General features: G+C 33.9%; 1 protein-coding gene across 4 annotated transcripts in view; it reads left to right on the top strand.

Moving 5' to 3' along the window:
- The window catches only part of PTBP2 (polypyrimidine tract binding protein 2), a 49,475-nt gene that overhangs the window by 21,295 nt on the left and 16,376 nt on the right, over positions 1–11,804 (top strand). For 3 of the 4 annotated variants that reach the window (XM_008946873.1, XM_008946874.1, XM_008946875.1), the window contains exons 1-4: positions 4,499–4,693; positions 5,090–5,233; positions 8,693–8,857; positions 8,934–9,044. In XM_008946873.1, coding sequence (XP_008945121.1) covers positions 4,562–4,693; positions 5,090–5,233; positions 8,693–8,857; positions 8,934–9,044 — 552 coding nt within the window. In that variant the 5' untranslated portion in view covers positions 4,499–4,561. Of the gene's footprint in view, positions 1–4,498; positions 4,694–5,089; positions 5,234–8,692; positions 8,858–8,933; positions 9,045–11,804 lie in introns of those variants that run through there. The other variant, XM_008946871.1, reaches the window with a different exon arrangement.

Here is an 11,804-nt window from a genome sequence, read left to right on the forward strand (position 1 = left end):
CTTGAATTGAATATAACAAATATTCAGGATTAGATTTCTGATTGTTTAGTGTGTGTGTTTTTTTTTTTAAGTGATATATTTAAGGCTGTAATGTGATTAGTAGATGAACTGATACTAACCCTGTGTTTTAGTCATGCTATTCTCACAGTGATTTATTTTATTATTTCTTTTCCCCAGTGCAGATATTGTAGCATTATGCTCTTCAGTGCATCTGTGAGAAGTTGTTTTTGGACTAATATATATCTATATCTGGTCTCAACACTGATTGAGTGTGGTGAGGGGCTTCAACCTGTTTTCCCCTGGGAGGCGAGTGCCACGTGGGTGTCTCGGCCTCAGTCCTTTCCCCCTAGTTAAACTCACAAACAGCCTGACCCGGTGCCCCTTCGGTACAGGTTTGTGACAGCATCTTTGTATTTGTTAGTGGCAAGAGGTTTGAATTGGATCCAGCTTTTCAAGTCTGGTGAAAACCAAACTGCCTGATGAAATAGCTACTTCCCAAGAAGCTTCCAGTGTAACAGCAGTTCCTCAGCAGTTATTTCCCCCTCCAACATCCTCCTCACAATTCTGTCTTTTTTCTGTAAAAGGAATGATCTTTCAGGTTGCTTGTTTATTTCCATAGGATTCATTTCTACCATAAACAATGCTGGTGTTCTAGTACCTTGCTCTTCTTGACTTACCTTTTTTGACCTCTAGGCTGATACAGTTTGTTAGAGAATGAAGTTGATGTTTTAACAGTAGTTGAATTCATCTTTCAGTGGCTCTGAACAGGTTGTGTTCCCATGTTTTAAACATTGTGCTTTTCTATTCCCAAGTGTAGTTTAATGATGTGCCTCCAGCTGAGAAGTACCACTTAACATGGCAAAAAAAGAGACTAAAGTTAGGGAGAAAGGTGCCAAAGAGTCTTAATACAGTGCCAAAAAGTATTAGTAATTGTTCTAAAAGCTAAATTTCATTTGTTCTACAGATGTTATGAAAAATCCAGTTGTGTATGTGCATATATCTTTACTATATGACATACAAACTTTATTATTGCCATTTTTGAAATAGTAAATTTGTGTTAGTCTATGCTGGCTGAGTAATCAAAAGGAGAACCAATACATGTTCTTTTGCCTTTCAAAAACACTCATAATTATAATAATAGCAGTGATGATAATGTTAACTTCTTCCATCTTCTAAAATCCAGCATTAATTGTTTTGAAGTAAATTTTACTTAAGAAGGTGGTCTTAATTTTTTTTATTACCAGTTCAGTTTTCATTGTGCAAGGTATACTTCTGTCAGTAAGCAATAAACAATTTCTAGCGTGGTTGCTTGCCCTACTGCTGAAAACTCTTTGGGCATTTATGTCTGAGTCTTTTTATGTATATTATTTTAATATCTTTATGTATCTACCTGTTCACTTAATTTATCACAGGTACTTGTCTGTATAGCTTTTCTTTATAGTAAGTAAAAAGAGTTTAAAGAGTAGTTTAGTAGATGTTTAAAAAAAAGATTGTGAGATTTGTATCTTAAAGCTGTCAACTATATAGGAAAACACTTCTTTTACACTGGTTCTTTAAATGTACTGCAGCAAAAATTGAAAAACTCTTTAGGTAGCAATGCTTATAGATTTAAAAAAAAAATTATTATTAAAGGATTGTTTCTTTGCAAGTATGTATATGTGGGTGATTGTATTCTGGCCAGTTATACTTCTAGGAGTAACATTGGGACTGCCGAAAGAATTATTCAAATACAGACTTCAGTTTAAAAAATAAAATAAATAGGCATTATGCTATGGAAGAGTTAGTCTGTCAAAATTACCTGTTGAAAACCACACAAAACAGCTTTGTAGGAACTGATCTGAGCATTCATGGTGCATACTTTTGTGATGATGTAATAAAAACAAGTTTCTTACCAGTTTCAGAAAATCTTTTTGTTTAGAAACATATTTTCATTTTCTCATTCCTCATTGTTAATGTTTCATATATAATTTTTGAAACTTGGGATTAATTGAAATTATTTTGAAAACTTAAGTTTTAAAGGCATTGGAAGTCTAGCTTCTATATCCCTATAATTCTATTCTTTGCAAGTTTGTAGTATGTTATTTGTAATACATTTTTAAGCCTGTCACACTTTACGATGTTTCTTTCTAGTTTTTTGTAGAGATTTAAGTTGAGAATCAGGAAAGACTATTGTCTAATGAGCTTCAGTTGAAAAAAAAAAATACTTTCATGAACTTTGGCTGTCTGTCACTTTGAGGATCAAGTGCTATGTTGTGTAACTTTAAACAGGTGAAATCTGACTAATCAGAAACCCAGTCTTCCCAGGTTTTCCAAAATTATACAGGTTAGAGCCTTGTGCAGACTAAGGAGGGACCTCAGATCCTAGTTCAGTATGTATTTCTGAAATTTTGTGTTCCATCACAATTTGTCCTGTGCTGCAGACCAAAATAAAATCCATGCTGTTGCATGGATTTCACCCCTTTTAGCATTGTCAGTTGGAGGTGCTGCTAGCTAAATTTTGACCAGTTCCAATGCCGTTAGGTTTTGTTGTTTTATCTGCTGTAGTAAGTTGGAAAAGACTTAGAAAGTGTTCTGCAGTTCAAGAACTTTTTAAAAAGCTCAGTCCTGGGTGTGGTGTCTTTTTTTTTTTTTGGGGGGGGGGCTGTAGGAGAGTTAAGGGATTACCTCCCTCTAAGGCGTAGTATTTTTAACTAAGATAACGTCTTGAATTTTAGTTTTAGCTAGATCTAAAGATAGTCAAAGTGGAAGGTAGAAACATTCAAATTGGAATGAAGATGTTTAGCTATTAGAAGAAGATATAAGGGAGTGAGGGAAACAGTTCCTGGTATATAGATTTTTTTTTTTTTTTTTTTTTTTTTTCCCCCCCCATCATGGAGGATGACCTTATTCTTTGAAAAGCAAAAAGTATGTTCATAGGTTTGGTTGAAGACCCCACATTTGTCAATTCTCCTAATAGCATTTGAAAGGTGACTTAAATGTTGTACCTGGATTGACTTTTCAAATCTGTATCTGGAGTGTGGATGTTTTTGACTTGTAAAAATAAGAGTCCATTTCATTCCCTGCTTTTATTCTTGAGTAACTTGGCATGGTTTCGGCAAACAGAATTAAGAACTTGAATACTTGATAATGATTTAGGCACACCCTTAGTAAAACTTCCTCTGCTCAGGCGGTCATAAATGAAGGCAATAATGTGATAATTGAGAACTTCTTTATTCTCTACCCTCTGGAAATCATAGCCATCAACTTTCTTACAAAGATGAGGCTTTTAGATGATTTAACATACATAAATCCTTCTTGTTTATTCCCAGCTCCATTTATTGTTTCTACTTTTTTAGTGAGTAAACAAAATTAGTCTTGTTCTTTTTTTCTTTTGAGTCCTCTTTGATATAAGCCTATCTTTTGAATTTGAACCCTAATAACTACAAATATTTTTCTACTAGTCAGTTTGTGTGTTTTTTTGGAACTAGAGGTAGCTATTGAATTTCTAACATGAAACCAGAAACTTAATAGCTCACACACTCACTTGCTTCTCTCATATCTGAATACATTCTGATTTTCAGCATTGATTAATTCATTAGTATCCATATATGTTATGACAGTGTTGTTCTTTAGCTCTTGACTCTTTCTGATGTTTGCTTCACTGACATATTTGTAGGCAGCAGTTGTATTAACTTCTAACCAAAGTAAATATTTTTTCCCTGTCCTCCTTTACAAAGCAAGACTTCTTCCATCCAACTGGCTATCTCTGTATTCCAAATGTTCAAGAGAAAAGAACTTTGGTGGAATTTTGTACAAGAATTCTGGACAATATTCTGAACAATCTTTCATACCCATGTTGACTGCATTATGTTTATCTTGTGTTTAGTTCATTTTTTTCTTTTCTGTAAGTGAGCTTGTAGTTCGTAATGGATATTTTAATACTTGGTCCTTAAATTTAGAGGTTTTGGGCTTCACACTTTTGTGATGTCAGTCCTCTGGGTCATCCCCTTTCTCCAGTGAAATCCTTCTTAGCTTTAGTAATGCTTCTTGTTTTGCTCTGATGCTTCCTTGCTTATTGTGTCTGGTTCCTTAGTGCAAACAATCTTTAGAACTTCCGTTTTTGAGCTCTTCTAGCAACTATTCACTGTTTTTCTCCTTTCAGAAAAATTCTAGGTAATATCGTAATTATTTTTTTTATGTAGTTTAGAGTTCTTAAGCGAGCCCTTCTGAGTCATAATTAATTTTCTAACAGGGTAATAGTTGAGGTACTTAACTTAAAATGAGATGAAAAGGATTTGCTGTGGTTTTTGTCTTGTTTAGAAAATGAGCTATCATGGAGGGGTATGGGAGTTAGTCTTCAACAGTCCAGCTTTCATGAAACTTAGTAACATTTGTCTCTTCAGAATTTGTTCTGAATCCTTAATTTTTAAGTAAGCTATATCATAGTTTGAGCTAAATAAAATTAATTTATAATTAAAAGCATTTGTTAATAAATTTAGTATCAGTAAGCTTTTCAAATGTAGTTTAAATATGTCTTTCAGCCAATGGTAATGACAACAAGAAATTCAAAGGTGACGATAAAATGGATGGGGCTCCTTCTCGTGTTCTTCACATCAGGAAATTGCCTGGGGAAGTGACAGAAACAGAAGTTATTGCTTTAGGTTTACCTTTTGGTAAAGTAACCAACATCCTGATGCTAAAAGGGAAAAATCAGGTAATTCATTGCTTTCTGTTTTTAGTATGCATACTTTCTAAGTTCAAAACATGTTGTTAAAATGATAAGGAAATGTCACAGTAAGTATTAAAACAAACAAAAAAACCCCAACCAACCCTTTGTTCTTTTTTTTTTTTTTTTTAAAGTGAACCTATTCTATCTTTTAGTAAATTTTGTGGGAGCAACAGGGGTTAGTGGCAGCTGAATAAAGTCAAAAGTTTCACAGATGAATTTCTGGGGAGCTAGCTTTGCAAATATAGCATATAGAGAATGACGTCCTCTGAAGATTGATACTTCTCAAAATGTGTTGTCAAACTCTAAGTGTTACAGTTTTTTAAGTGCTAATATGAAGATTATCTGTTTTGCGAATACTGAAGATTAACTGTTAAATTACAGGCATTTTTGGAACTTGCTACAGAAGAAGCAGCTATCACTATGGTTAATTACTATTCAGCTGTGACACCTCATCTTCGTAACCAGCCTATCTATATCCAGTATTCCAATCATAAAGAGCTGAAGACTGATAACACACTTAACCAGGTATGTTTACTGTTAAAAATGAGGCATGGCATGTGTGCTTCGCCCATGTGGCATATGTTTAAATTGTTTGGGTTTGTCCACACTCTAACACTACTGTAGCCTCATCTATGAGCATTACATTTAGTGATACTGAAGGAGATTTGCTTTCTGTGTGATCCTACCCATTGTAATGAATTTTCGTATCGTTTCCTTAATATAAAAAGCAAAACACTCTGAAGTGTCATTTTACTTCAAATTTTTTCATAAAGTAGGTTTTCCTCTCAGTTTAGAGACTGTAGGATGTAAAAATGAGCTTTCTAACACCTGAGATTTTAGTGGCAATTTAAATTTTTCCTAGTGAAAATGACTAGTGCTAATGGCTATATTTTGGTGCTTTGAACAATCACTCTGGTAGCACTGGTAACCTCAACTTTTATGGGATCTGCTTTTCTGGAGAAGACTAATAATCACAAGCCTAAGAAAAATAATGTTTTGCTCTTGCCTCTGCAGAGCCTGTTTCAGAATAAATATAGATATAATATACATCTGCTATTAGTAGAACAGGAAAGTGAGCAAAAGGAACATGGTGACACTTTTGTACAAGTTATGGGGGAGAAAAGAGTCATCAGCTTGCCACAAGTCAGATTATTATTTTAAGGTTAATTTCTTACATTTTCTTTCAGTTGTTACAAAAGACGGTGTAAGTACCAAGTTACAGCTTCTGTTACTTGTGTCCTGTGTGAAGTAAGGTGTGTAAACAGCAGAATTATAACTGTTAATTTTGAAAATTATTTCAGGGTAATCTGTTAAGACATCTTGGTTCAGATCAAGTGTAGTATGGATTTTCTTGTTCACCTTTCTAGACATTCCAGTTCCTTAGAATCTTTTGATAATTTGTCTGCTAAAGGTATTTTTTAAAATTGAGATTCTTTAATTTTTTTTTTTTAACCCCAAATGTCAGTTATAAAGAAAACTTTTTGTTTACTTTGGAAAAAAGAGACTAGAGGATGAATTCTGTCTGCAGATATAGTGAATGGACATATTTCTTTAAGGAGCTTTCTCCTACATTGTCCTCTGGCTTCTGTGGTGATGCTGGTTTTGTGCTTCATGTGCCCACCTTTTCAACGTAAAGGATGTGCTGACTTTTCTGCAGCTTTTATGTCCCCGTACACATTAATATCCAATATTAACATATTCCCAGTCTTTTGGGTCTCTATTTCTTTAATATAGAACTAAAATATAAATAGATACTTGACAGTAAGCATTCCATCGCTAATATCTCATGAGGCATTCTATAAAACATAGGATTGTTGAATGTTCTTTTTCTCTGTAAGGAAAGAGAGAGATGCTGCAGGTACTGCTTGTAGTCTTTTTTTTTTTTTTTTATATTTATTCTCCAATCTTAAATTTTTAATGTCTATTTGAAAGCTTTCTCATCCAGCCAAGCTGATTTTGAAATTTTCTTTTTCTGCGTGTCCAAACAGGAAGATACGATGAAGTCAGGATGTTAGCACATGTAACTGGGAAGATAGCATAAAAAATTGGAGAATTTTGGATCCTGGATATTCTTTCCGACCATAGTAACTGTGATAATTTGTAATTACGTACTTAGAATGAGTTGAGTTTGAATAAACAGGTTCAAAAGGGACCATTTAGGTTTTCATCTCGGCTTTCTAAATCTTATGAAAATCCTTTTCCTGCGAGACATCAAAACAGTGTGCGAGGAGCATATAAACTCAGATTTAAAACAAATGTCTCCTACCTTATTTCATACGGTTGGTATCTAGACTCGGAAGAACTGATAATTAGAATGATCTGTAATTCTCTTTAATTATCAGTCTGTAATAAATGCATGGGTTTAGTCTTTCCGCACAGACACTGCAACATGTAGAAATGTTACACGTTATGAATGGTGTAGCTGATGTTTTAAAATTTAAATTTCACAAAAATAAAAGCTGTACATACTATTCAGATATATTCAAAAGTGACTGATACAAAATGTTATTTTGAACTTGTTTGAAAAAATAATTCATAGATTTTTAACCTTATTTGCCATTGTTAAATCCTGTATTCCATCATGTATTCAATACGTTAACTTCTGTGGAATGAAATATGATGTATAACCATACATGGATAGTGCTAACAAGGGTCATGTGTTAAAATTTACCTCATAAGTTTTGGGTTTTGGTTATACAGCCTAAACTTTTCCAGTCACTTTAAGGACTGAATTTTAATTGATATGTACTGCTTCTGTGCTTACAGGAATAGGAAGTCATTGTGCAACTTCCAAGTGTTTGGCCAGCTTGAAAGTTGTGTGTTTCATATGTGAGGGGGGAAAAAAGAATGTGTTGTAATAAAAATGTTTTTACAGAGTTATAGTAATCAATGTTAAATGTAGAGGTAAATTTTGTTTTCCCAACTAGTTTTCACCAGGTCTTTTTTTTTTTTTCCCCCCACTTTCCTTACTCATTGATTCGTTTCAGTATGAGGAGTATCATGTAAGTTGCGAGACATGAAATTGTGTAGTAGCTCTAATACCTTTAAAATATGCAATATGCATTAATACGGTGGTTATTTTTTTTTACCTGGCATGCTCACTTGTCTCTCTGTTTTGTATTGTTTTGCTTCATAAGGCTACTGTAATGAAAGTATTAAATGGAAATCCTTTTTTTCTGCACTTTTTCTTTCTCAGAAAAAGACATCTAATCTTTCTGATACTGTCAGTTCTGGCAGTGGAAGTAGTTACATAGATGTGTGTTCTTGTGATGTCATCCCGTGGTTACCTTTGAATTTCTAAAGCCCTGCTTGCATTTAAAAACCAAAAAATCCCCACACATGAAGAGGATTTTGTTTTTCTTTGTATGAAAAATGATGGGTATCAGACAGCAGTTTGTTCACCTCTCTGTGGCTGCTGCTTTCTTACACTTGTCAGTCCCGTGTAGTATTTAATTGTGTTAAAATGGAGAAGTGTGGAAGTGTTAGTTTAGCATTATCCCTTCCTATCAGAGCCTTCTGTATAATTAAAATGGCAGAGAAATATTAACTGTAATACAGTCCCTTGAAAAACAGGATAAAGTTTTTTGGTTGCTGTAGAATTGGACTTTTGTTGTTGGTTGGTTGGGATTATTTTTTTTTTTTCTTTAAAGGAAAGAAAAAAGTCTATAAAGAGTCTTGAAATCTACAAAATCCTCACTTTCTTTATCCTTACTGGTAGAAAATAAGCTTGCTACAAGGAAGATTGATATTGGTGCTGTTTGATGCTCTCCCTTACTGTGACATAGAGATTAATGTTTTCATTTTTTTTGCCTCTTCTCACAGACTTGGACTGCATTGCACTTATGTTGTGTTACGCCTAGCCTGAGTTTTTAATAATAGGACTACTTTATGTTTCTGAAGTTAACTATATTAATAGTGCTGGTTAATTTATAGCAGTTATCTTGAAATATTTTTAAAATTGTTGTGTTTTTGTTTTTTTTAAAGCGGGCCCAAGCTGTTCTTCAGGCAGTGACGGCTGTACAGGCAACAAATGCTCCCATTAGTGGGACCGCTGTTAGTGAGAGTGCAGTGACTCCAGCTCAGAGTCCAGTACTTAGAATAATTATTGACAATATGTACTACCCAGTAACCCTGGATGTTCTTCATCAGGTAAGCCAGATTTCATTTTAGCTTAAGCTACAATTGGAAGGAACTCATGTGTAAAACTTTACAATATTTTTGGCAGATATTCTCTAAATTTGGTGCTGTGTTGAAGATAATCACATTCACAAAGAATAACCAGTTTCAAGCTTTACTGCAATATGGCGATCCAGTAAATGCACAGCAAGCAAAACTAGTAAGTAGAGTTCTCTTTTAAGGCTGCAGAGCTTCCTGTACTTTAAGCATTTGTAAAATGTTAATATAACAGACTACTGACCATAATAATATCATACTCTTCCACCACTTGTGTGAATATTTTGAGATTAAAAAAAATAAATGGGAGTTACTATATAATGTTGTTCTATTGAATAAAATTAGTGTTTAAAGATATTATGTTTTAGGTTGTTATGTCTAAAGAATTGTATACATCTATGATTATGAGCAAATATTTTAATAAGACTGCACAGAGATGAAATGATATGCAAGACTGCAATAGTGGAAATGTCAACCAGAAGTAAAAATGTCAAATTACTGTTAATGCATAATTAATTCACTATAAGCAGCAAATATAGTAAAACCATTGGATTATTGTTAGTAGATACTTTCTAAGCATCAAAACACAGATGTGATTTTTGCATGGGGAGTATTATAGGTTTGTGAAAGAATTTAACTTTAGTATCCTAAAAAAAAGAGAGGTAGACTTTATTATAACTGTAAATGGCCAGAGAGAGAGTGCAGTCTTACTCACGGTTCCAGACTATGAAGAAGCTTTGCAGAAGGGACAGATGAGAGCTGGATCTTCTGCTTCATTGGAAACTCCTATGCTGTGTAGGAGAGACAAGAACTGGTTTTATTCATTATAGTAGGAGGGAGGCTATGGATTAATTATGACAAAGATCAACAGCATGTTATCTAGACTAGATGTTTTGTATTAGTTAATGGGATGTGTTCACATCTGTGGCAATAGAAAAGTTGAACAAAGAGGGGGAAGGCTAGATTTTTTTTTTTTTTTCCCACGAGATAAATATAATAAATATATATTTTTAAACCTTCCCATGCAATGTGGGTTTGTGGAAGGCTGATTAAAATTGATGTGTTGGTGAAGTGTTGCTCGGCACCATAGAAAGTGCTTATTGCCTGTAGATGAGAGAATAGCTGAGAACTTCAGGAAAAAGTGAAAAGCTCACACCTCAGACTAAGTTGGGAATGAATATCTCTTAGTAGAGGAAGTAAAAACAGGTTTAGTTTTCTGTTGTAAAGAATTATGACTATATTGAAATACAGACCCTTAAAAATACAGACCTGGAGGGTGGCAATTTTTATCCTCATCAACAAATGAAATACTGGCTGTTGATGGAAAAAAAACTGTGATGTGTTCCAGACAGGGAAACAGAAAACGCAGGACATGTTTTCAACAAGCAAAGTGTAAGGTTTTTATGCTATTGAGAAAAATAAAGCTAACCAGAGACAAGAAGAATTGCAGCTTCATTTACAATGACCTGCGTTAAGATAATCTCCCGAAAAGCGGTCTGGAAATATTTGTAGAACAATTTAAATTGGGTTATCTTTTTCAAAGATAAATTGTGTCAAGTATTAGGTTTTGGTTTAGAATAGAGGGAGAGGTGAATCTGTCACTGTAATGCATAAAAATTTGCTTGAATGGGATACATCTTTCAGGTTGTAAGTAGGTTTAAAGTAGTACAACAAACTAGATCTTTAACCTCCAATTGCTGCAGAAATCAGCTGTATCCATTGTGATTTATATTTAAAATATTTGATAAGCAATTGGATGCTAATGTGTTTGTTGTAGAATATTGTAATTCAATCTCGATTTGTGTTTGGGAAGTTTTTTCAGTAGTAGATATTAACGCTGCTTTTAAAGTGCATTTTTTTTATAGTAAAATACGACATCAAATGATAGATCTTCAGATTTCATTGGTTTGAATCTTCTGTATATTATTAGAAGTTTTAATGGAAAGATGACGTGTGAAATGGACTGTAGTGATTTGAAAATTATTGGTGTAATTCTAGGAATGTATTATAAAGAAGGGACAAACTAACAAAACTATGAGGTATGTAAGAGTATGAAAGGAACCTAAAAACTTCTTGCTGTGGAGTTCTGACAAACTGCTACTAGCTTGTGGGATACTGTGTTGTTAATAATTTCAAAAAAGGAAGAAAAACCATGTATTTGTTTTTCTAGTTTTGGATGTTGTGATTAGAGCAGCTGTTCTCTAATGGTAGCTCATGTGTGAATGACAAAGCTTCATTGTATAGTAGTAACTCCAGCGTGTACAGGCATTGTCAGAGTGATCTTGGAGTCTTAGTGACAAATTGAAACAGTCTTAGGTTTATAGTTTCATATTTTAACCAATCTATATACAAATAGACAAAATGCTAAGAGTAATGCCTACTGCAAGTATTGGAGAATGCTGAAATGGAAGAAAAGTTGGATTTCCCTGCTACCCTCACAAGCGAGATGGAGTAAAATAAGTATAGTTCTTGTGGTTCAGCTACTGTGATGAAACATGGAAAGGAACAGATGACTGGAAAAGAAATCCTTCAGTGTAAATACATCTGGAAATACAGTAGGAACAAGAGGATATGTTTGCTACACTTAATTTGCATTGAGTTCAAAATTGAAAGCATGGTAAAAGAGTGAAGAAGTTCTCAGTTTGTTTTCTGGCAGTTGTTACTATAGAAGACGATGGAGAAATTTAATTTTCCGCTGGCACTCTTCACAGGAAATCTGAATGTGACCTTAATAGAAATTGAAGACTTATTAAGGAAGGTAAAGAGCAATTTGAAAAACTAAGTGATGTAAGTACCAAGGAGAGATGCTATTCAGTTGAAAGTTCTGAGAAGATAGTGAAACTGACAAGACTGTACAATATGAAGCCTCTAGCCCTATGGGATCACTTTACTATTTGAATGAGCAAGTAGTGAAAAATTGCAT

The sequence above is a fragment of the Merops nubicus genome, unplaced genomic scaffold (assembly GCF_000691845.1).
Source record: "Merops nubicus isolate BGI_N331 unplaced genomic scaffold, ASM69184v1 scaffold13449, whole genome shotgun sequence".
NCBI lineage: Eukaryota > Metazoa > Chordata > Aves > Coraciiformes > Meropidae > Merops > Merops nubicus.